The 24,926-nt window shown below is 51.6% G+C and overlaps 1 protein-coding gene, 1 long non-coding RNA gene and 1 other non-coding gene across 3 annotated transcripts; 1 reads left to right on the forward strand and 2 right to left on the reverse strand.

Annotated features, from left to right (window-relative positions):
• Positions 1-269: 269 nt before the first annotated feature.
• TRNAW-CCA (transfer RNA tryptophan (anticodon CCA)) lies at positions 270-343 on the reverse strand. Its single transcript has one exon. It is a non-coding gene; the product is annotated as a tRNA-Trp (tRNA).
• Positions 344-856: 513 nt separating this feature from the next.
• On the reverse strand, positions 857-24,926 carry PLAT (plasminogen activator, tissue type). The gene is made up of 14 exons (XM_019953517.2): positions 24,769-24,926; positions 12,316-12,413; positions 11,152-11,194; positions 9,469-9,606; positions 9,119-9,229; positions 8,677-8,851; positions 7,731-7,822; positions 6,228-6,408; positions 5,762-5,847; positions 5,118-5,313; positions 4,887-5,023; positions 4,611-4,751; positions 3,251-3,417; positions 857-1,694 (listed from the first exon to the last, which is right to left on the reverse strand). The coding sequence occupies exons 2-14, from the start codon at positions 12,388-12,390 to the stop codon at positions 1,536-1,538; spliced, it is 1,701 nt and encodes a 566-aa protein (XP_019809076.1). The 5' UTR covers positions 12,391-12,413; positions 24,769-24,926; the 3' UTR covers positions 857-1,535.
• LOC139180134 (uncharacterized) lies at positions 5,310-9,918 on the forward strand. The gene is made up of 2 exons (XR_011564445.1): positions 5,310-5,741; positions 7,636-9,918. It is a non-coding gene; the product is annotated as an uncharacterized lncRNA (long non-coding RNA).

Below are 24,926 nucleotides of genomic sequence, written 5' to 3' on the forward strand. Positions count from 1 at the left end.
CATCATGGAAAAGAATATGAAAAAAATGTATATATGTGTATAACCGAATCACTTTGCTGTGCAGTAGAAATTAACACGACTTTGTAAATCAACTATTCTTCAATAAAATTTTAAGAAAAATTTTAAAAAGAGTGCCTTTCTCATTCCTCTCCACCAGCCCAAATCTTGCTCAATTTTTGAAAAGCCTACCCAATTCTATTTTTTCCTTAAGTTTCTTTTTTTGGTCTTAGGTACAGCACATGAGATCTTCATTGGCATGTGGGATCTAGTTCCCTGGCCAGGGATTGAACCCAGGCCCCCTGCATTTGGAGCACAGGGTCTTAAACCACTGGACCACCAGGGAAGCTCTGTTCTTAAGATTCTTAAATCCTTCCTGAGCTGAATTTCAGCAAAACTTTCTGTCCACCATTTGCGGTTCATCTCCACCCTGCCTTGTTATTTCTCTGAATCCCCATTTCCCTGTCAAACCAAGAGGTTCTTTCTTCCCTTTTACCTTTTCAGCACCTGGCACAGCACCTCTTCTGAATGTGTGTGTGCGTGCTTAAGTCGCTTCAGTCGTGTCTGACTCTTTGTGACCTTACTGACTGTAGCCCGCCAGGCTCCTCTGTCCACGGGATTTTCGAGGCAAGAACACTGGAGTGGATTGCTCTTTCCTACTCCAAGGGATCTTCCCGACCCAGAGATCAAACTCTCCTCTCATGTCTCCTGCATTGGCAGGTGGGTTCTTTACCACTAGCACCACCTAGGAAGCCCATGAAAGGAAATATTCCCAATGATTCCGAGAATGTGGACGCGAGTAAGGAATAAAAGCTGTGAAGGTACTGTGTGTAACAGAAAGATTCCACTCTGGGGAAAATATGTGAAAAATATATCAGAATTTATTATTCCAGTACGGTATCATACAGGTAGTGGCAACAGAGTACAAACAAAAATGAACTGATATAAATATGCGAGAGCCTAGTTTATCAGTTATTAAAATGATACGTGTCTCCTGGTTCTATCATGAAACATATACAGAAAGAGAATTACACTATACACAACAGGATTCCCTCCAAGAGCTGCAAAAGGAGAGCCCAACACTTGACTTAAGGGCTGGAGTCGAGGAACGTGGTCTGGCCAGCCAGCCCATCCCCTGGTAGGAGGTTCCTGCTGGGCTTCCTTGGGACTATAAATAGACATTCTATTCCTAGTAGAATACGTCTAACCCTTCTTTCCCGAAGGCTCGAGTTATCTTTGCCTACTGAGACATGCTTTCATCTTTGTGGTCCCCTTTCCAAAGACGCTCGTGTGCATAGAGGAGGAAGCGGGCTTCCGCCCTGGGGAGTGGTTTTCCACGAGGGACTGGCGTTTATCCATCTTCCCGTCTGACAGTACAGTTCAGCCCTTAAGCCCTGAAAACTTCCAAAATGGAAAAGTACCTGTGAAACTACACCCTCCCCCAACTTCCGCTGTGTGAAGAAGGCCCTGCCGCGGTGAGTCTTCAGAGGTGGGAGAAGCGGGGTCTCTGTGACATAGTGGGAAACAGGTGTCCCTGGTCATGGGCGAGTGTTGTCTCGGATCCAGTCCAGGTAGTTAGTCACCTTGGTGTACACGCCCGGGACGTCCTTCCGCCCGCAGCCCAGGCCCCAGCTGATGATGCCGACCAAGGTCATGTGGTTGTCCTTCATACACACCAGGGGGCCGCCCGAGTCACCCTGCAGAAGGGAGAAGAGGTCAGCTGTGTGCAAAAGTGCAGACTCTTTGTGGGGATGTTAGGGTGAATATTTGTAGTGCTGATATGTATTCTACATACCACTAATATGAGGCACTAATATGTATCCTTCAACGTGCTCAGTTTCAGGGAGGGAAATTTTACCTCCCCAATCTTGGACCATTACAGAATTCGGTTGTAGTTTTGTTGTAAAGTGGACTTGAGCTCAGACATTGCTGACAAGTGCTCAGTCATGTCCGACTCTTTCCAATCACATGGACAGTAGCCTGCAAGCCTCCTCTGTCCATGGGCTTTTTCCAGGCAAGAATCCTGGAGTGGGTTACCATTTCTTTCTCCAGGGGAACTTCCCAACCCAGGGATCGAGCCCAGGTCTCCTGCGTCTGCTGCACTGGGAAGCAAATTCTTTACCACTAGCGATACCTCATCCCCACCGGGTGGTAAAGCTACCACTAGCTGTGCGGCCCTAGGCCACTGGACTTCAGTATTCTTACCTGAATGATACTAAGTAATAATGATCTAAAACAGAAATCATAGTACTTCCCTTATGAGGTTATGGGAATTAACTGGAAGAAAGCTTGAAAAGCTCCTGAGAACAATGTAGGGCATTGAGTAGAACTCTTGGCAATCATTAGCTGTTATTGTCTTATTTAATTGAATTGACTTGTTTTTAACTTGACGCTAGCTGATAGATCACGGTTTCACTTTGCACACAACCTTTTATGACTGTCGAGCTAGGTGGTGGAGGTGTCTGAGAAAACCTTTCAAAAAGAGACCAAAGGCTGTCACGTAGGCAAGAGGAGGAGATGCGGGTGTGATCCCCGCATCAGAACTGGGCACTCCTCAGTGGGAGTGCGCAGCCCCACTGCCTCCAGCCACGCCCCCGTCCCCCAGCCTCAGTGAGAGCCCGCAGCACAGTGGACGTGAAAACAGCCCCGCGTTGAGGGTTCCTTTGCTCCATTAGGTCCTACCTTACACTGGTCTGTGTCTTACACTCAGAGTTATCATGAAATACAGGTATGTACCAGCTCTGATGGGGACGCCAACCCAGAGACCCTGTAATGGTGTGCTTTCCCAGGGGGAAACCTCATCAGAGGGCTGAATTCAAGTTCCTAAAATTTCTTTCTCACAGATCATCTCTCTCCTATTTCCAGGAAGCTGCCGTTCCTCCCACGCTACCAAGAGACCCTGATTCCCCAGCACCCACATAAACCAAAGCTGTCTTAACTTGTGTGGCTTTATCCATCACTTTGATAGTTGTTTAATTGCCTGGGCTTACAGGAAATCCTGTACCAGGCGGGGGTTCCGGTGCAGACATTGGGGAAATTTACTGCCGTTTAGATGTCTTCAGTTTGGGTGACTTTGATCTTGGCTCCAGTTGCTTTATTCTCTGAGGCTCTCATCTAGATCCCATCCCCCGCCCCAGATGAATCACTGCTTTCTGGCTGTAACTTTTTTTTCTTGGTTAGGAACCAGTTGGCTGAGGAACACTTTAGCCCTTGGATGGGGGGTGCTCAGGAGAAGAGACCCGCCGGCGCTTACCTGGCAGGCATCGTGCAGGTTTGTGTGGTCCCCACCGCTCCGTGTGTCTCCGGCACACAGCATGTTGTTGGTGACGGTCCTGTTAAACAAGTGTTGGGAAGTGCAGCGGCTGGATGGGTACAACCTGACGTGAGCCTCCTTCAGCCGCTCGGAAAAGAACGGAGAAGCTGAAAGAGAACAGGAAGACAGCTTGTGACTTTAGGGAAAGTTATTTAGAAACCTTTTGGAAGGAGAAAGCTGAACTTTGTGATGATAGCTAATACTGATTAATCTTTTACGTGTATTAAGTTGAATCCTACGAAATTGCCAATATATTACCCTTTTGACCTGCAGAAGGGTGGGCAAACTCTGGCAATTTCATAGAGTTTCACCCAGGGTTTCTCAAGAGCAGCACAAGTGCCATTTGGGGCCAGATAACAGTGAACTCCGGGAGATGGTGATGGGCAGGGAGGCGTGGCGTGCTGCGAGTCATGGGGTCGCAAAGAGTCGGACACGACTGAGTGACTGAACTGAACTGAACTGAACAGGTTTTGCAGGGGCTGCACTGTGTATTGCGGATGTCTGTCAGCATCCCTGGCTTTTGTGCGCGCGTGCTTAGTCCCTCAGTCATGTCTGACTCTTTGCAACCCCGTGGACTATAGCCACCAAGCCCCTCTGTCCATGGGATTCTCCAGGCAAGAATACTGGAGTGGGTTGCCATGCCCTTCTCCGGGGGATCTTCCCGACCCAGGGATCAAACCAGGGTGTTCTGCAATGCAGGTGGATTCTTTACGATCTGAGCCACCAGGAAGCTTCACTGGCTTCTACTCACTAAATGTGGGTATAAACCTCCATCCTGGGTCGTCACAATAACTGACATTGCCACATGTTGCCTAGCAGGCAAGAGCACCCTAGCTGAGAACCACTGGTTTAACCTAATATCTCATTTAAGCCTCATACAATCTATTCATTCTTACCAATGAGGAAACTGAGGCTTGGAGCAACATGAAATGAAAAATCCACGCCTGGATCACAGGGCTCACCAGGCGCAGGGTGAGGGCTGCTGGGTGGCAGGCAGAGTTTAGGAACCGCACCCTTAACTAAGCTCGCTCCATGTCTTATCGAAACCTCCTTGAAATCTTCAGCCCTTAAAGCTCTCCTGCCACTCAGACCTCTCTCTTGACCGACTGGGCCATTGGCTGGGAATGTGGATGGCGGGGCTTCACTTAGCAGGAACTTGCCCAGACTATCATAGTGGCAGAGCCTGCCCCGGGGCTGGACTGGACACTCTCAGGACCGCTCTTTCCTCTCTCTGGTCAGCACCCGCCCCCGATGCTGCCCCCAGACAGACAGGATGGCACAGCGACTTCCTCCCACTCACAGGACTCGTGTTTCCCATAGCCGGACAGCTCGCACTCCGTCCAGTCGGGCAGCTGCAGGCTGGCGTCTGGGAGGCAGATGGTGCGGACGGAGGCACTCTCCCGGGCGCAGGTCAGCGAGTCTGATTTCAGGTGCAGCAGCGCTGGGAGAGGGGGATTGAGGAAGAGAGTGGGGATTTCCGGGGAGAGGAGGGAGGGGCCGGGGGCCTGGGAGGAGGAGGAGGGCAGTGTGGGTCTGGGGGGGTCTAACTGGAGCCAGGGAGAGCCGGACATCTTACCGATGTCATTGTCATAAGTGTCATCATCAAATTCCTTGTGGATGATGTATTTTTCTACTTCAAACATCTGTTCCTCCTCTCCAGGGACCAGCCGGTACGTCCTGCCCAGGAACACCTTGAGATGGTGAGGCGGGTACCTGAATGGAAAAACGGGTGTGAGGATGCTCTTCCGTATTGGGCCTGGTCCGAGGCCTTAGCGGGACGGTAGGCCGGCTGGGTGTGCATCCCTACCTCTCCTGGAAGCAGTGGGCGGCCGACAGCACCCAGCAGGAGCTGATCAGGATCCCCCCACACAGAAACCGCTCTCCCGGGGACCGCCTGTTCTTGACGAAGATCGCGGCCTGCCAGGGGTGGGAGGTGATGTCCGCGAAGAGGCCTCCTTTGATGCGGAACTGGGGCCGCTTGTACTGTCTCAGGCCACAGGTGACTGCGGAGGGGAGGACAGAGCGCAGTTTCAGACCTGCGGGCCTGGGCGAGGTCCCCAAGCCCCAGGCCAGTGTCTCGTCTGGGAACCCAGGTTTCCACCCACGGCTGCGCTTCTGCAGCATCTGTACAGAGTGATGGAGCCTCTGCTTCCCTCCTCCCCGCATCCCGGCTGCCATCACTGCTAACAAGGCATTTCCAGAGAGCAGCCTGGAGCCCGATGCCATCCATGAGAAATGGCTGCATCCCTTCCTTTCTCCTGCCCCTCCCATCACCTGCCCAACAGCATCGCCATCCACCACGGCTCCAGCCTGGCAAGCCCCCTCCCCACCCAGGTCCAGCCTTCCTGAAAAGCGGGCCGCTGCGTAGCCTGAACCAGACAGCTTCCCAGATGTGGGAAGCGGCGGAGGACACGGGCAAGAATAATGCTGGGTAAGGGGAGCTGGCCTTACCGCACTGGGGCACATCACAGTACTCCCAGGTCAGCTGGCGGTCCTTCCACACGTGGCACCAAGGCTGGGCGTCCCCATCGGGATTCCTGGGCGTGAGGAGGGATGGTGTCCAATCGCATCACAAGCCAGAGAAGAGGGGAAGGCAGCCCACTGCGGGGCGGGGAGCGGGGAGGGATGGGGGACGACCCTGAGCCCTGGGCTGGGCTCTGCCATAGATCCCCCACCACCACCTAGGAAGTCACTCCTATTTTCTGCATTTTGTTCTCATCTCCCAGCTGTGCTGGGATGTGCTCCCAGATGTCCCTCGGGAGGATGGAGCAGGTGAGGGCAGCCCCTCTTAGCTTGGGATATGGGTCCGACCATAGCAGCCGTTGCCTCCCACCCACGTGCCTTTCACGTGTGAGTTTCCGCGTCGGCCCCGCCCCGCCCTCCGCGCGGACACGCCCCCGGGGCCCAGGCGGCGCACCTGCAGTGGTTGTGCTTCCCCAGGCCCAGGGCCGGCGCGTTGCTCTTCCAGGCGGTGTAAATCTTGCTGGTTAGGAACACGGAATTCCACGGGAGGCAGGAAGCCCCAGACTTGGTGTGGCTGCGGGTGCCGCGGTACGCCAGCCCGTTTCCAGTGTAGCAGTCCCCATCTTCTTCTGCAACTGGAACGCAGGAAATCCAAACTGAAACACAGCCGCTGAAGTGCCCAAGCAGCAAGTAGGGTTTGCAGCAGGGCCTGAAGCCTGGGGCTGTGGCTTGGGGCTCCCGGGGCGGGGGGGCCAGCCTGCCCACCTGGGCCTTTACTCTCCTTCAAATGCTTTTGCTCAGGGTGGTCAGCGGTTCCATCTGGTGCCAGCCCCCCCATCACTGGGCTGTGTTAAGGGAGACTCTGAGGGATATTCAGGTTCAGGAAAGGCTGCCCAGTTCAGCTAGTGGGGATTGATTAGAGCTGCCTGGAAGGCTGTTAAGGGTTTCCTTGTTTCTACTTGACAGGTTGCTGTCAACCTGGGGTCTTCTGTGGGGGGGACATGTGGGCTGGCCCAGTTTTCTCGGATTTTGTCTGCCAGGGCCTTGAAGGATTTATTGGACTTGGGAGGGAAGCAAGAGTATGAACCTTCGGATACTGCATATTTGCCCCTATATTACCCTCTTTTCTCCGCATTCGAAACTGACACAGGACACTGGCAGGCACCAGTAACCCAGTGAGGAGGGGCCTTTGAGAGCATCGGTACCAGTGAGTCCCAGTTTATGCCAATGCTTTAGAGTTACACTGTGCTGTGCTCTGCTTAGTCGCTCAGTCGTGTCCGACTCTGTGCGACCCCATAGACTGTAGCCCACCAGGCTCCTCTGTCCACAGGGATTCTCCAGGCAAGAATACTGGAGTGGGTAGCTCTTCCCTTCTCCAGGATTAAAGTTATTCTAAAGAGCTCTCAAATTCACAAGTCTATCAGCATCACTTTTAGCCTGAATGTGCATTTTTATACATGTATATTTAGAACTTTGAAACATATTTTTACACTTGTGATTAAATAGCATCATTATTTTGGAAAGCACCAGTGAACTCATGGTGCCTTTTTGTAGCTGAGTACTTTTTAAATCTGGGAAATTTTCTCACATTAAAAGTCTTCAGAGACAGAGCGAGATCTTGAGAAATAGGCCAATTAATCAAACAAGAGAGAACTTGCACACTCCCGAAAGGCCTGGAAACCACCGGTAGAGCCCCATCTTCTCTGTCCACAAGGAAACTGAGGGTCAGCGGGGTGCAGAGAGTGGCTCCAGGTCAAACAGCTAGTTAGAGGCCAAGCCTGATGAGGACCTAAGCCTCTTGACTTCCTTCCTCTGATGCCAAAGTGACTGACCAATTCTCTCCTTTGTCTCTTCATTTGCAGAAGGACCATCAGCCTTGTCCTCCAGATCTCCCTTCCCCACCCCACCCCCCTGGGACTCCGTGAGGCCGTAGGGGCCCTGGGGAGGCTGCACTTACCCTTAGCGCAGGCTGGAGTGCTGCAGAACTCAGAGACGTATTTCCCTGCCTTGAAGACGTAGCACCAGGGCTTTGAGTCTTGGTCCGGGTTTCTGAAAAATCAGCCGGGAAGGCCAGGGGAAGTGAACAGTTAACCCTGTTTCTCAGGCCAAGGACGCCTCACTCTCTTCTGGGGAGAGGGTTATTTATGTTTGTTGTACATAGGAGAGTCGGATCGTGTTGGGTGGAGGTATGACTTTGTAATCACCTTTATTGGGAGATTAAACGTGGTTTACAGAGATGCATATGGCTGCCACGTTGACAAGGGGTGGATTGTGATGATGCGCTCTATGTGTTAACTTGGCTGGGCTATTGCACCCAGTCGTTCGATCAAATGCCAGCCTTAGTGGTGCTGGAAAGGGACGTGTCCATGTGGTTCGTGTATATGGTCAGCTAACTTCATCCAGTCAGCTGAAGGCATATTAAGAGCAAAAGCTGAGAAATTCTGTCTCACACTGCAGTGTCAAGTTGGGTCTGAGTTTCCAGCTTGGGGAGGGGGCTGCCTATAGATTCCAGACGTGCCAGCCCCACGGTCATGAAAGCCAACTCCTTAAAATAAATCTCTTTATGTAGATAGAAATATATTTATATCTCTTTATATAGGTATATATGTATCTATATCTATATATATAGATATATCTTTCTGGAGAGGAAATGGCAGCCCACTCCAGTATTCTTGCCTGGAGAATCCCATGGACAGAGGAGCCTGGTAGGCTACAGTCCAAGGGGTCACAAGAGTCTGACACGACTTAGCAACTGAACCACCACGAGCATGTATATCTTTGTTTCTGTATATGTGTACCTCCTGTGGGTTCCGCTCCTCTGGAAACCCTGACACAGGTCTTTGCGTGACTGCCCCAGCTTCTCACCAGAGGAAACCCTCCTGGGGGCGAGGAGGCTGTCTCACCTGCAGTAGTTGTGGTTCCCAAGGCCCAGCCTGATGGCGTTGGGCCTGCGCCCGCTGTACGGCTTCATGGCCAGGCCGCTGCTGTTCCAGTTGGCGCACTCAGCCCCGCTCTCTGCCGTGCTCCACGTGCCTCTGTAGGCGACACCCTGGTCCTTATAGCACGTGGCGGTAGCATCTGATGGGAAGTGGGACACACGACACATCCCACGTGAGCCCCTTTTTCATTTAGTTTCCACAGGGGCTCAGTGCCACCTCTGTCATCCCTGCAGAGGCAGCGCCAGGCTCCAGACTCAATCCCGGGGCTCTGACCACCCTCAGGTGATCCCACCCCACCCTGACCCTTCCATCATCACACCACACTTTGCTCTCCTTTCTGCATCATTTTGCAGGTAGGATTTCCCCTGGTAGGTCCTCATCTCATAGACACCCGCCCACCACTCACCTATTTCACAGAGCTTCCCCATGAACCCTTCTGGGCACTGGCAGACAAAGTCTGAAGAATAGAGGGCCTGCCGACATGTCCCCCCATTGAAACACCAAGGTTCACTGCAACCTGCCAAGTAGAAGCAAGAGAACCCCAAATTACTCTCCAGGCACCCCAAGAATACATGAGTCAAAGTTGAAGAGAGGGCACCCTCCCCACAGGCGCAATTCTGAGCACTTTACAGAAACCAAACTCATTGACTCTTCACAGCCGACCCCACAGTCTATACAACTGTTCTCCCATTTTACAGATGAGCAAACTGAGGCCCTGTTAGAGGGCTGGGCGGGCTGGGGACCATGGACACGCACTTCTGACGGGCACCGAGTGGCACTGGGCCCGGCCGCCGTCGCACCAGCAGTGCTCCACTTGGTTGCCCCTGAGCAGGGGTCGCAGCCAGGAGTCGTGTTGGCGGTACGTCATCTGCGTTTTTCCATCTCTGCAGGTCACTGTAACGACAGACAGGCCGGCCTCTTTAGGGCCCCACTCACCCCACACTGACGCTTCCCCTCTTCGTCCTGCTCAGTCTCAGGAAAATCCATCCTTTATTCCTTCCTTGCTCTCAGCAGAAGACAACAAATATCCCATATTTTGTCACCAAAGACCCCTTTCATTTAAAATTAAAAAAAAACCACTTTCAAATCCAGCTTATTAGGGGGATGTGCCAATATTATTTTCCATATGACTATGTGACCTTTACATTTAATTTCCCATGAAAATCAGTTATTTTCTTGAAATAAGTAATAAAATATAATGACGTATTTCTACTGTCTCCTTATGTTAGTTTCACTGAAACATGAAACCCACTTGTGAAAAACAATTAAGAAAGAGCTCTTTAATTGTTTTTCCTCTGATGGGACCTTATTTTGAAAGAATTTATTCATCAAGACACATTTATTAAGTAATACTCTAATTTTTCATTTTAATTCATCAAAAAAGAGGCACATGTATGCAATTGCCTACAAGAACTTTTGATTCACATGAGTATTTTCACACTGAGATGATGCAATTCTGGCCCCAATCAAAGAAAAGTGATATTTTAATCTATGCAGAAAATGTGCTACTTCCGTTAGTATTTCTGATATAATGAAAATAGTTGAAAGAGTCCCATTAATAGGTGTTCCCTTTTTCTCTCTCTGTTTGCAAATCAGAATGCCAGCTCAAAAAGTCTATAACTTTTAGTGGATTGAAGAAGTGACATGGGCTCATGGTCAGTGGCACTGCCGTTCTTTCAGCGGGCCCATTGGCGCCAAGATAGGAGGGCAGGAAAGGCCGAGCTGTCTGATGCCAAAGGCAGTGAGAGTTAAGCCGTGACTCACTCTGGGGAAGCTTCCACCTTAAGCGGGTGTTGCAGAGCCTTCCAGACCCAAGGGAAGTAGGTCCTGAGGGAGGAGGGGTAATTTGGGACCTGCAGTTCTTCATATCAGGTTCAAGACACTCGGGCCTAAGCATCTTTTATTCTTGGGATCCTAGTGGGAATGGTGCATGCAGTTTTAGTCTCAACTCTAGACATGGCCTTACAGAGAAGATCTTCCCACAGCACTGCCGTGAAATAAAGAAACCCAGGTTGGTCATCTCTGAATTACCAACCAAAGCAACGAAGGCACAGAGAAGTTAGTTAACAGAGATGCTGCATGGATTCTGGGGGGGAAGGGGATCACAGCCCAGGGAAAGACCCTGGAGGACCCTGCGGCCTGGGGGCTGTGTGACCCTGGGCAAGTCACTCAGGCTCTCTGGGCTCCATTCTCAACTGTGTAACTGGTCTTTGGGCCACTGGGCTCCCAGCAGTGTGTGACTCCCTGACATCCTGGCACCTTGCCAGCATACCTGTTCCTGTGTGAGTGATAAGAGAGGACACAGGCATCTCTCCAGACTCTGACTTTCATGGAGCTTGAGTAAGCAGGTCACGTGGAAGAAAATCCCCGCTGGAGCCTCAGGCACCCTGACCCTGACCCTGCGTCTGTGGACCACCCTCCACCCCAGCGACATCTCACCTTTGTACGATCTGGCGCCTCTCCTGAGTCGTCTGTAGGTTTCCTGCAAAGAAACCAGGGGCGGAGGAAGGGTTAGCGCATGCAGGTGTCTGAAGAATCAAGATGGTCAAACCAGAAGACCGCCACCAACCCACCTGTCCAGAGCACTCCTCTCAAGTACCTGGTCCAGGTGCACTGTGCACACCTGTCTTCCCTCTGATCCTTCTTCCCTTTCTAGCCTAGTCCTGTCCAGAAGGACTTTCTCAGTGGTGAAAGGTTTAATACCCGTGCCGTGCAATACGGCAGCCGCTGGTCACACGTGATGACTGAGCACTCCTATGTCATGTAACTGAAGTGAGTTTAAGTTTCATTTCATTTTAATTAATTGTACATGAAAATAGCCACCCGTGGGTTAGTGGGGATGTGTGCCGTCACGCCATCTCCTCTGTGTCCCCGTCTCTAAAATCCTGCTGTGTGGGCATCGCTCACTTGGCCTGAATCATGGGCTTGGCCTGAATGATGCTCTTAGCTGCTGGGAATCTTTGGAGAGCACGTCCTAACTAGATGGTAAGCAATACACGGGCAGCTTGCTCACAGCGCCTGCAGTTTTATAAAAACTTCACAGATTCTGACTTCCCAGGTGGCTCAGTGGATAAGAATCCACCTGCCAAGGCAGGTTCGATCCCTGGTCTGGGAAGATCCCCCGTGCCACGGAGCAACCAAGCACATCCACCACCACTACTGAGCCTGTGCTCTAGAGCCCGGGAGCTACAGGTACTGAAGGCTGCACGCTCTAGGGCCCGAGACCCACAACTTACGAGCGTCTGTGTTGCACCTGCTGAAGCCGGTGCGCCTAGAGCCCATGCTCCGCAACAAGAGATGCCATCGCCTTGAGAAGCCCATGCACCGCAACAGAGTAGCCTCTGCTCTCCAAAACTAGAGAAAGCCCCGGTGCAGCAGCAAAGACCCAGCACGGCCAAAAAAAACTTGTAAAAAAAAAAAAATACTTCGTGGGTTCATTCAAGCAAATCCTTTGAAAACAGCTCCAAAGAAACCACCGAGCGGCGGAGCTTACTCGAGCCAGAATGATGCGCAGGTTCCCGCCTGAAGCCTGGATCTCAAGCCTTGTCCACCGAGGGGAGTGTGTCCCAGTGTGTTCCAGCACAGACACGAATGCACACCTACCTGGCTGGGCGACGTGAAGACAGCTCCACAGAGCAGCAGCACGCACAGGAACTCTGTCTTCATTGCGCTCATCATTTCCTCTGAGCGTCCCGCAAATTCTGGAAGAAGAGGGGGAAATAAGCGTGAGACGTGAGAGGTCCCCGCGGGCAGCAGAGCTCAGAAGCCAGTCGGTCCTCCCCGCGTTGGCTCCCAGGGCAGGAGAGGCCGCGGCCAGCGTCTGGGAGATGGTGTTTTTGTTCTCATATATATATATTTGTGGTTAAATACACAGAACACAAATATTTTCCGTTTTAACCACTTCTGAGTGGAAGTTCAGCGGCATTAAGTTCACTCACATTCTTGTGCAACCATGACCACCATCCAACTCCAAACATTCGTCTTCCCAGACTGAAGCTCTGTACCCTGAAAACCCCAAATCCCTGCTCCCCTGGAAACCACCATCCTGCCTACTCTTTCCATGAATCCGACTACTCCAGGTGCCTCATGTAAACGGACGTCTACTATATCTGTCCTTTTGCGTCTGACATTTCACTGGGCGTGATGATCTCAGGTCCGTCCGAGCTATAACATGGGTTAGACTTTCCTTCATTTTTAAGGCTGGATAATATCCCACTGAGTAAATGGACCGCATCTTGCTTATCCATGCATCTAGCGATGGACACGGGTTGCCGGAAGATGGCTTTGTTCAGACATGTCTGTGGGCTGAAGGCTGACACCACCTCTGGCACTGGCTGCAACCCAGTTTCCCTTGAAGTGAGCTCCTGCCCTGTGGTTGACTAGATGGACCCACAGCAACGTCCGCTCTCTGACTTTTTTAGAGGAAATCATAGTAGATCTGGGGTTGGCATATCTCAGAGCCAGCTCTCCTCAGATGGCCTGAGCCCAGTCCCGGAGGACTTCCACATCTCCTTGTCCAACAAAGGGAAGTCTCCTCCACCACTGCCTCCCTGCTCCATCGGGAAGCCGGCCTCCTTTAGGCCCTATGAAGTGCAGTTTTGCAGAGAGGAGGGGCGGCATCTGGTTTGGGTGTTCAAAGTCAAATCTTCCTGGCCCCACGTCCCTGGTTCCATCTGCCTGGTCCTAGCTAGGGCTCCGGCCCTCAGCTGCTCACAGTGGGTTAGTCGGTTGGGGTGTTATTTTGTGGTCTGGCAGCCTCACTCGCTCCCTCGTCGGCAAGGATTAAACCAGGGCTCTTCTTCTTCCCTTGACTCATTTCCCCTCAGTCACAACAACTCTGCTCCCACCCCTCCCACTCCCTTCATCCCAAGCATCCGAAAGGCCCGCTTGGTTCGGAGCACCCAGGACTTGGACCCCGGCGCTGGCTCGGGCTCCTTTCTGTTAGAGATGCTGTCCTCTCACATGGCCACAAGCCCCCTTCAGAGCAAGGATGAGAAAACACGGAGCAGGAGGCTGGTGGGAGCCGATCTGTGCCCCAGTGACCTCCTGGGGCTACTGGTGACAGGCAAAGCGCGCACAGAGCTGTGGGAGGAGGAGGGGGACGGAACTGTCCGGGAAGATTCCTCGGGCTCAGAGGGCGTCTTGCCAACCAGCGCGCCCCTCCCTCTCTACGCAAGAAATAGAAAGAAGCCAGGATCTGGGTCTTTGTTCCAGTTTGGCCTGTCCCCGGGGGAGGCCCTTCCCGGGCAGGGCAGGGTGTTCTCAGGGGCTGGGGAGTGGGGTGGGACCTTTTCTCACCCAGAGCAGGAAGCCTGCTGGCATGTGCTGGTCTCAGGCAGCTTCAGAAGGAAGACCTAGGGGTTGAGGGCATCCGAACAGGACCCGGAGTGGGGAGTCTTCAGATCACAGGCCATCACCCCTGACTTTGGTGCTCAGCATTCCTCCAGTTTCCCCTTTCTCAAAATTTCCCCAGTTATCCCAGTACTTTGAATCTTTAAAAATAGCTCTTCATAAACACATTCCCCCTCTCTCTTCCTGCTGTTAATCATGTTTCACATTGTAGGTGTCCCAGCTTTATTATCTCAGCTAAGCCTTGGGATGGGGAGAGGTCTGCCTGCCCAGGGCTCTTGGCAGAAATTCTGAATGAAGCAATGAACCAGCCTGTGACTGGGGAACCTGGCTCCTCTTCCTCTTGTCTGACAATAAGCCAGGGCTTCCAGCAAGTTCGTTCCCCCTAGATGGGGGGCTTGTCTTTTCTCTGGATGCCCGTCATCAAGTGACTGTCATTTCAAGAATTCAAGGTCCTTCTTGAATGGAGCACATTCAAGGGGCACGTGAATGGGCCCTACATGAAGCAGAAGTCTAGATGCTGGAAAATTGCAAAGTGACAAGTGGAGCATTAAGACCTTTGCATTCATTGGACAGATGGGGGGAGGGGCCCCCTGGGCAGGGAGTGGGCTGATAGGGGGAGGGATGCACTTAGGCCTGAGGGTAAAGGACCCAACAGCTGCAGCGCCTCAGACCCTTTTGCAACTGAAGACTCAGCAGAAGGGGCGTATTTTTGTCTTCTGCTCTGGGACAGTCGGAGCCTGTCTGTCTTCTGTCAGTCCTTATCTTCCTCTGCTTCTCTGGCCTTGCGAGGCCTGGAGCTGACCCAGTGCCAAAGAGCCTCACACAGACCATGTGACATTCCATCCTTGCTGCACAGAAGCGATGGGAACAGCTGGACGGGCCGAGTAGGGCGAGAGGATGACAAAGAGATGAGTCATCCTGCCTACAGTCAGCGCCTTCCCGAGACAAGGGAGCGAGACAAGGAGGCAAAGCAAGTCCTGGTGTTGCCTTTGTGGGGAGGGAGGTGCAGAGGTCTGGGGGCAGCGTCTGGACAAAGAGCGAGTGACCCCAGAAATTCAGGAAGCACTCAGGACCCTGGGGAGTTGTGGACCTCAACCCTAGACCACAAGTTCCCACCAAAGGGAGAGGCGCCCTGTGCCCATGTGAGACTGGAAGGAGGGAAGATTTGAGAAATAAAGCACAAGAAACCTCTTGCAGGCTCATTTTGTAAATCCAAAACTTGTCATCTTTTTGGTGTGTTCCTTTTCTTCTACTGTATTTAATAGTTTCCCAGAATCAAAGAACTAAAAGAGCAAAGAAAGGGCTTCCCTGGGGGTCCAGTGGTTAAAATTTTGCCTTCCAATGCCAGAAGTGTGAGTTCGATCCCTGGTCGGGGAACTAAGATTCCCACATGCCTCGTAGCCAAAAAGCCAAAACATATTGTGACCAATTCAGTAAAGACCTTAAAAATGGCCCACATCCAAAAAACAAAAGAGCAAGGAAGGAAAGGAGGGAGGGAGGAAAGACAAGAAAAAGAAAACCACAAGGACGGGGATGGCTGGCTTTTGTGGGACTAGAATCCCTGAGTCACCAGCAGCATCACTGTCGGGGTTGGGCATGTATGGAATGATTCTAAGACCGCTGGTCCCCAAGGTCCCAAGGCCCCAGCCCTGGCAGGCCCACCTTGGCACATAAAGTCAATTTTTGCAGATTTGCAAATGGCTCCGCAGACAGACCTCTGGAGACACAGAGCTCGGCAAGTTGACAAAGAATCTCTGCAGGTTAGAAACATCAGGACATGTGGGAAGCAAAGTGTGGCCTGGATTCGCAGGCTGTGCCCACGGGCATCCTTGTGGAGGACCAGCCTGCAATCTCTGCCTCCAGGGTGCCCCCTCCTCTGCTGCCACCTCCCCATCTGTACAGAAGCCATGCAGGGCCCTTCTTGGCTACAGAGACAAAGTGACTCTGTTCTCTGGCCTCTGAACAGCCGTGAGTGATGACTGTTCTGGAGGAGAACAATGGTCTGGTCACCAGGGAGGAGGGCTGGTCTCCAGGAGCCAAAGGTGCCTTTGTGGCTGGGAAACCGATCTCGCCAGCCAGAAGCGCAGGACTCCTTTCTGCAGTGGTGGCAGGGGGAGTGCTGATTGATGGGCCCTGGAGTCTGGCTGGGGCGAGGCCATGGGAACCGCAGCAGGACAGCCGGGGGAAGGGCCTGGGGGGTGCAGTGGAGGGCTGTCTGCAGGGTCTCCCACTGCCCGGCGCATGACCTGTTCCCACCACCTGCTCCCGAAAGGCCTGCTCTCGGGAAAAGCATAGACACTCTCCTTCACATATGGTTTGACTGTATCAAAAGGAATGTGCTGGCACTTCCCTGGGGGTCCAATGGTTAGGATTCTGGGCTTCCCCTGCAGGGGGCATGGGTTCGATCCCTGGTGGAGGAACTAAGATTCACACGCTGTTTGCCATGGCCAAAAAAAAAAAAAAATTAATATGTTGCCCTTCCAAAAAGCATCTTTGTTTTGAAACATCAACTCTGCTCCCAGGGATGCAAAATCAAGTGGGCTAGACTCTCAAGGCTTCCTCCAGGGCTGACGTCTTGCGATTTCTGCTGTTCTGAGTATGCAAGTGCTGTGTGATCTGTGAAACACTTACCTGTGGGGATGAGAGCTTTCATGTAAACACTCAACCACATCCCATAACGTGACCTACGGTAAAGATCTGGGACCAACCAATCAAGTTCTATGCTTCTAGGTACAAACGGTACATTTCCTGGGATGTTAAAGCTGCTTCTCTTGGCAGCAAAAACAAAGCAGAAACACTGAGCCAGCTGGAGGACCATGGAAATTACAAGGGAAAGATAAAGTTCAGTTGATACGGCTATTGAATTTTTGCAAGCGTGCAAGCCTGGCTCACTTAATCTTTGGCAAAGAGGAGCCTTGGTTTGTTATTACTTCGTAAAGCCTCTCTCTCTGGAAATCTGAGTAAGAGAAAATCAGTCTCCAAGAACACTAATACTCCAAAATGACTCACAGCTTTAAGACAAACACAGCCCTCCCTCCCCCCACCCAACCACTCTGCCCCGGACGGATGCCAACAGATTAGAAAAGAGATGGTCAGAACTCCCTGAAACAGCAAAGGCCCGTCACTGAGTCAGGACAAGAGATGTGGTGAGATGGGAGGAGGAGGCAGGCTTTGGAAATTGGGGCTGAACTCCCACAGAAAAGCGCACCTGTGTCTGTACCAGTGTCAGAGCCCGGGGCCGGAGCCGTTAGCTCTATGGGCAACGGCTATATTCCCATCTTCCTCCTACATGGGTCCTCCTTTTTATAGGGCTTCCCTGGTGGCTCAGATGGTAAAGAATCTACCTGCAATGTGGGAGACCCAGGTTCGATCCCTGAGTTGGGAAGATCCCCTGGAGAAGGAAATGGCAACCCACTCCAGTATTCTTGCCTGGAGAATCCCATGGACAGAGGAGCCTGGTGGGCTGTAGCTCTTTCCTTCTCCCAAAGAGTCAGACACGACTGAGAGACTAACACTTTTTTTAAGAGTTTATGCTCTCAGAATAGAAACCATTTTCCAAAACTGCCATCACAGAAGCAATTCTTAGCTCTTCCCCAGAGATTGTAATACTAAGTGAAGTCAAAGACTGGTATCATATGATATCACTCATATGTGGAATCTAATTTTTTAAATTATATAAATGAACTTATTTATAATATAGAAATGCACTCACAGATTTTGAAAGCCAACTTCTTTACCAAAAGGGACATGGGAGGTGGGGGGGCGTGTAAATTGGGAGCTTGGGATTAGCATATAGTCACTACTATATATAAAATAGATAACTAATAAGGAAGCTACGGTACAGCATAGGGAACTCTACTCAATATTCTGTAATAACCTATATGTGAAAAGAATCTGAAAAAGAATGAAGGTATGTATAACTGAACCACTATAGCTACAGTTATAGTTATAACTATGACAAACATAACATTGTAAATCCACTATACACCAATTAAAAAACAATTTTAAAGGTAATTTCCTGTGTGCTAAAGCTTATTTTCTCTCTTTCTGAACAGAATTCTTTATACCTAAGGGACAAGAGAGGAGTCTTTCTTATCTAATTGGATCAGTTCCAATGAGGTAAATAGAATAAAACCCTCTCCTGGCACCTCCCACCCACTCCCACATCTCCACTTCATTACTCAGGATGGAATTGTCTGCAAAGCATCTTTAAAATATAGATATATGTCTACATATGTGCTAAGCCATTTCAGTCGTGTCTGACTCTGCGACCCCACGGACTGTAGCCCACCAGGCTCCTCTGTCCACGGATTTCTCCAGGCAAGATTACTGGAGTGGGTTGCCATGCTCTCCTCCAGGGGATCTTCACGACTCAGGGATCTAACCCGTGTTTCATGTTTCTTGCCTTGGCAGGTGGATTCTTTACCACTAGCGCCAGCTGGGAAGCCCCCATAGGCACATGACCTGTGTCTAAGTTTTATACGACATTGACCTACTCAAAACAATCTATCCTGAGCATTGTCGTCACCAAACTTCTCCACCCTCTGCCAGGTAACCCTGCTTATCTGGATGGACTCAGGGAGTGCAGTTGTGGATCTGGGAAAAAAGAAGCCCATCCTGCCTCCTCCTCCAGTAAAAGCAAGAGAATCTTAGATCCTTGTGACGAAAATGCAAAGTGCAGCTGGCAAAGCTAACCCTGTGAGTCAGGGCAAGGAGATATGATCTCTGAGTGAATCTCAGCAAACCTGCAATTGCACGTTAATCTAAGAGAGAGTTTGTTCTGCAGTGAGGCAGTTTCTGGTGTTCCCTCCACGCCCTAAAGCAAACATCACCACCAGTAATGAAATACGCCATCACCCGGTAATTCTGCAGTCTCCCTTCCAGATTTCAACACACTTGAATCAGGAAAAGACGATCGGAGACGTTCATCGTATCACCCTACGCGGAATCTGTCCGCCTTTTATGAGACTCACGTGACAGAGACGTGATAGCACAGTTTTGAGAAATGCGTCTGGATGAACGCCATTTACTCATCGGGTCCTAGAGTGCTGACGCGGGTCAGGCATCCACTAAATCATTTAAGTCAATATTATCTCTTGTTTAATGGATGAGAGAATCGAACTTCAAAAAAAATGCAATGAACCTGCTCTCACGCAACACATCTAAAGGGAGGCGTCGGGACTCAGGGCAACCAGCTCTATAGGACAACCCCCTCGTCGCTCTTTCCATGACTCTTACTGGGTCCTGATGCTGGACTGTCGTGTTCTGAATGTGCTCAGAGTTGTTGATGGAGAAGGGTGGCAATCTGAATGCAAGGAGCGTAGTCCCTCCAACCTCCTCTTACCGGCTGTGTGTGTTCCCGGTTTTCTAGTGGTCCAGTCCTTTCCACCAGCTGGATAGTGCTAGCAATTAGGACAGAAGCAGGTAAAGCCCCTTTGTACAGCTGGTACACAGCACAGTTAACTGTACTTACTGCTAGGAGTGCCCTTAGAAGGAAGGCCAAAGTTTACAGCCTCTCCCTGGAACAGGGACTAGAAAGGAAGCCAAGTTCTATGGGGTTATCATCGAGTTCAAGTGTTAATACCAAATCCCGCCTCCTAGATCATCTGAACATCTTGTGATGACCTGTACCCAGATTCCTGATGACTGAAATCAAGTTTCCTGCCCTTCTTCTTTACGCACAGATCAGTATTAACAGGAGCCTGTACTTCCCGGATCACGGGGTAGTGTCTTTTATCCTATTTTCAATCTTTTTGTGTTGTTTTGTTTGCCTTTCCCAGGCCTATTTATGCCACCCACTCCAGGGCTATTAAGGACTCTCAGAGGAAGCTGGACTTCACGGCCAAGGCAGCTTGAAGGTCAGGCCCTCGATGCTGATAAGGGCCATCTGATGCAGACCACACGTGTGTTTGAGAACCAGGGACATGAGGCAAGAAAAGGAGGAAACCAGGGCTTCTCAGAAAACAAAACAAAGCCAAAGCCCCTCTTTCCCCCAGCTTATGTGGCAGGCCTAGGCTCTTACTGCCAAATAAAGTGAGTTCCTCTTTCCTGTCAACAGGACGACCTGTGAATAGCCAGCAAAGGCCAGAGGCTGGCGGGCTTTCTGTTTCAGAGTATTCCTAGTCGGTTGCTGGGTTTCGCTTCCTACCAAGCCCTCTCCCCACACCTTCAAGGAACTGCCCCTGCAAACATCTCTAACCAGAGGGCTTGGGGGCAATCCTCCTGGTATCCATCAGATCTCTCATCCCATCCGCCTCAACCGGAAGCCCCGGCTCTCTGGTCTGCTCCTTCCTGAATTCATAGGCGGTGACTTATTCTGTAGCACCACCAAGCAAGAGCGCCAACCATGCCCCAGGCGTGAATCTGCGGTATAAAGACACAGAAGCTCCATCCTCAACACCTCAGAGCCTAGGACTTCCCTGGCGGCCCAGTGGATAAGAATCCACTGCCGACGCAGGGGATGTGAAGTTTGATCCCTGGTCCAGAAACTAAGATCCCACATGCCCTGGAGCAACTAAGGCCCTGAGTCACGACTACTAAGCCCTTGCTCTGGAGCCCATAAGCTGCAACTGCTGATGCCTGCGTGCCCTGGAGCCCATGCTCCACAATGAGAGAAGCTACCACAGTGAGAAGCCCATGCCCTGCGACAAGGAGGAGCCCTTGCTCATCGCAACTAGAGAAAGCCCGAGCGAGGCAACCAAGACCCAGCGCAACCAAAAATAAAATAAATAAATAAAATTATAAAAACCTCATAGCCTCGGGAGGGGACAGACAAATAGCTAGCCAACCCTGGCTCGGTGCCACCAGCACTGTGCTGTGCGGAGGTGGGGTAGGAGGTGGAGGTGACCGGGCAGAGGAAGAAGGGGTCCTACCGGGATGTGAAGGAGGAGATGGAGCTCACTCCTGATGAGGTGCGGGTTGGTCAGCTTTCTGGAATGGATGCTATGCAGTCTGTTTATCAAGCCAAAGGGGGAGCGAGCCAAGCTCTGGAGGGGTGTCACTGACAAAGCCCTAAAATGGGACCATTGTTTAGGGTCCCACAGCAGCTAGCAGCCAGAGTCCCTAAACTTTCAGCACAAACACCTTTCCTTGTGCAAAGGAGTGTGAGTCACACACCCCAGGCTCTCCCTTTGAGGAGGGCGCCCCTAGGAGGCCGTCCCTAGGAGGAAGTGTGGCTTGAAAAGCCCAAGAGTTCTAAGGATGTAGGCGCCTCGGAGGAGAAGGTCACCTTGGATTCCCTAATGTCTAGCTGAAACTCCAATACTTTGGCCACCTGATGCGAAGAGCTGACTCATTTGAAAAGACCCTGATGCTGGGAAAGATTGAGTGCAGGAGGAGAAGGGGACGACAGAGGATGAGATGATTGGATGGCATCACCAACTCAATGGACATGGGTTTGGGTGGACTCCGGGAGTTGGTGATGGACAGGGAGGCCTGGCGTGCTGCGGTTCATGGGGTCGCAAAGAGTCGGACACAACTGAGCGACTGAACTGAACTGAACTGAAGTTAAAGGAATGTTTACGGCCATGTAATAAGCAGAATAAGACTTCCCTGGTGGCTCAGACAGTAAAGCGTCTGCCTACAATGAGGGAGACCCGGGTTTGATCCCTGGGTCCAGAAGATCCCCTGGAGAAGGAAATGGCACCCTACTCCAATATTCTTGCCTGGAAAATCCCATGGATGGAGGACCCTAGCAGGCTACAGTCCACGGGGTTGAAAAGAGTCGGACACAGCTGAGCGACTTCACTTTTACTTTCAATAAGCAGAAAAGGATCTCAGTGCCAAGGCTTCCCAGTATCTGGGTTTAGCCTGATACTGAAGTAGGCTTTCAGCGTCTCCAAGCACAATCAGGTCTTAGAGGTCAAGTCCCAAACAAACCTCTCCAAGCCACTGTGGAGCACCGCGTAGCTATCCTGTGCAACTCAGCTGGACTTGTGGCCCAGACTCACCCTCCAGATCACGGCTGTTGGCATGGATGGTGTGGGCAGCTGCTAAAGACCCCCCAGTTGTACCTGTTCCCCAGGAAGAACTGCCGCTATCACTTTCTGGAGAATCATGATCAAAACCAGAACTTGCCTGGGTTGTACCTTCAAAAGTGTTTATAAAGTGCCTGCTGTGGGCCCAGCACCTGGCTCCTTTCCACTTTGTCCTAAGTCTCAAACTTTCAGGCAATCAAGAGGTTTGTTTATCTATCCCTCTATGCCCTTCTATAGAAGTCTTTTTCGCAGGCGGGAAAGTGGAATATAAAATGCACGAAGTATGACTAAGAAAATGTGCTCTCCTTAATATGTAAGTAGACACTTAGGCCAATAGCAGGAGACCCTGTGCCTGGACTTGGGGGTTGGACTAGGGCAGATGGTTAGAAGATTCTTTCTAGCTCGAACTTTCTGTGAGTCTGAATCCTCCTCACCTTTTAATCTGGCTGCACTGGAGACCCAGCCCTTGGTTTTGGGAGCTGGTTGGCTAGGATGAGCTTTACCGCCTCAAACTAGGGACACAGTTTTTCTCTGTGCAAAGAGAACAGGCCAAAGAAGGAACGAACAGAGTATTCTGATCATTCGTTGTCCACTCTGGCTATCTTATCAGAACAAGGCAGAAAATCACTCATAGGAAATACGGATTTTACTCTGAGACTGCATATGCCCAGGAGTCATTGAAACTGAACACTTCAACTCAAGACACAAATGTTCCCTCCTCCGTCTCCCAGATATTCAGTATTCAGAGAGGCACATGGATTTTGAGTTTTGACTGGAACTAAGCCTACTACTGGGCTTCCCAGGTGGCTCTAGCGGTAAAGAACCTACCTGCCAATGCAGGAGACATAAGAGATGCTGGTTTGATCCCTGGGTGGGGAAGATCCCCTGGAGGAGGGCGTGGCAATCCATTTCAGTATTCTTGCCTGGAGACTCCCATGTACAGAGGAGCCTGGCAGGCTACAGTCCATGGGGTCCCAAAGAGCCAGACACGACTGAGGTGACTTAGCACACACAGCAAGCCTACTATTCATTCCGTGAGCCATGTTGTCCCCTTGGCCTCTGATCCAAGATAGCCTGCCCTCCCTCTGGAAGCTTTGGAAGTTTAAAGCCAACTGTGCTCCTCTCAAACGACAGTCTAGCCCAACCCTCACATGCTGTAAAACCCCAGGCAGGACCAGAAGAACAACACCTGGAGGTGAAGTAGAGACAGGCCCCACCTGGGCAGTGACTTCCCAGATGGCCTGTGGTCCTGGCCACCCACTCCCAAAAAGCCTTTCGTGGCGATGACGGCTTCAAGCCACACCGCCAGGAGTCTGGTTGGGTTGCTCTTTACAATCTTGAAATGTACTGATCACCAGCTCTGCTCACCAACACGCTAGGTCCCCAGGTCCCCGAGTCCTGCCTCCACGAGCGAAAACTAATCACGGGACCATTTCTGTTCCTCCAGAAGCAGGAACTGTCCCGGGCCAGTGCAGAAGCCACAGAGAGCAGCCTCACTGGGAGAATCTGATCTGACGGGTTTATAAAATAAACCGAGCGTCCGCACAGAGCCTGGACCATTCGGGCAGAGAGCAAGCTCTCGCTTGCTCGTGACAAGAGCCGGCGATTGCAGGCTGGCGTCTCTGAGAACGTTTTAGGTGCAATCAGTTGATGGGTAGGATAGAGCTCTTCCTATTTCAGTTATTTGTGGCATCTCTGCTGGCGCCAGGTCTGGCTTTGCTCTCACGGGAAGCACTTAGCCGGCAGCTCCTCTGACCGTTATCTATGTCTTCTGCCCCCAGGCAAGACTTGCTAGGAAGCCCTTCTGAGGAAACTCCACTTAGCGGCTGTATTTCAGAATTTCTTCATGGGCCTGCACACACACACACACACACACACACACACACACACACACACGCGTAATGTTTTTTCTGTCATCCACCAGCTGCGGGAGCCACCACTGTGTCTACATCAGTGACCGCCACCACACGGCTTTGGGCTTGAGCGTGTCATCAGTTACCTGAGAGTGCCTTGCTTCCCTCCCTCCCTCCCTCCCTCTCTGGCAGGTTAAGAAAATAAAGATAATAACAGTGAAAGCCTAGAAAGCCCGATACAGTTCCTGTAGAGAGCTTAGGGAAGAGAAGACTCGGTGCTATTTCCCTCTGTAATTGGAAAAGTCCTCAAAGAGCCCTCCCCTCGAATCCTGGGCAAAACGCCAGAGGACAAAACCCGGCCTCCGAGGCTTCGCTCTGCCGGTTTCCTCCCTTCCTCTCACCCAGCACTTCCCACCTGGTGAATCCTCTGTGGGCAAGTCGTTCCCTGCCCAGCCCCGCCTCAGTTTCCCCGTGGGCTCACACCCCCCGGGATCCTCTGGGCTCTGACCCCATCAGCCCGTCTCCCATTTCTTGCCCGTGAGTCGTGAGCGGGGCCCACCATCTACTCAGAGCGGGTCTGGATCATCCTTTTCACTTTCCCCTGTGTGAGCAGATATTTCTTCTTCAGGAGACACATCCCTAGTGCCCTCTCTCTTGCCCTGACCGCCGCTGCCCCCCGCAAACGCTTCAGCCCATCCCTGTGGGATGCACGTTCAAAAAGAAACCGCCCTCCAGACATGGATTCTAGAGAACCCCACTTTTGGCCTGAGTGACGGAGTCAGCCCCCTCGGTGTCAACGTTCCTTCAGTGGCTCAGAAAGACTTTGAAGAGAGAGAAGAGGAGCCAGGGACAGAAAGGCACGGAGTACAACCTACCGCGAGCCCGAGCCTTCCCTCCTCCAGAGGCGTTGTCTTCAGCGCCAGGCTCTGCAAGACCTTGGCTGGCTCTCCCTGCAGGGCTCCAGCCTCCTTTAAATTTCAAGGCAGGGGGTGGGGTCGCTGGCCCTGGGTGGGCGGGCTTCGCTGCGGCAGGA

This window comes from Bos indicus, chromosome 27 (genome assembly GCF_029378745.1).
Source record: "Bos indicus isolate NIAB-ARS_2022 breed Sahiwal x Tharparkar chromosome 27, NIAB-ARS_B.indTharparkar_mat_pri_1.0, whole genome shotgun sequence".
Taxonomy (NCBI): Eukaryota; Metazoa; Chordata; class Mammalia; order Artiodactyla; family Bovidae; genus Bos; species Bos indicus.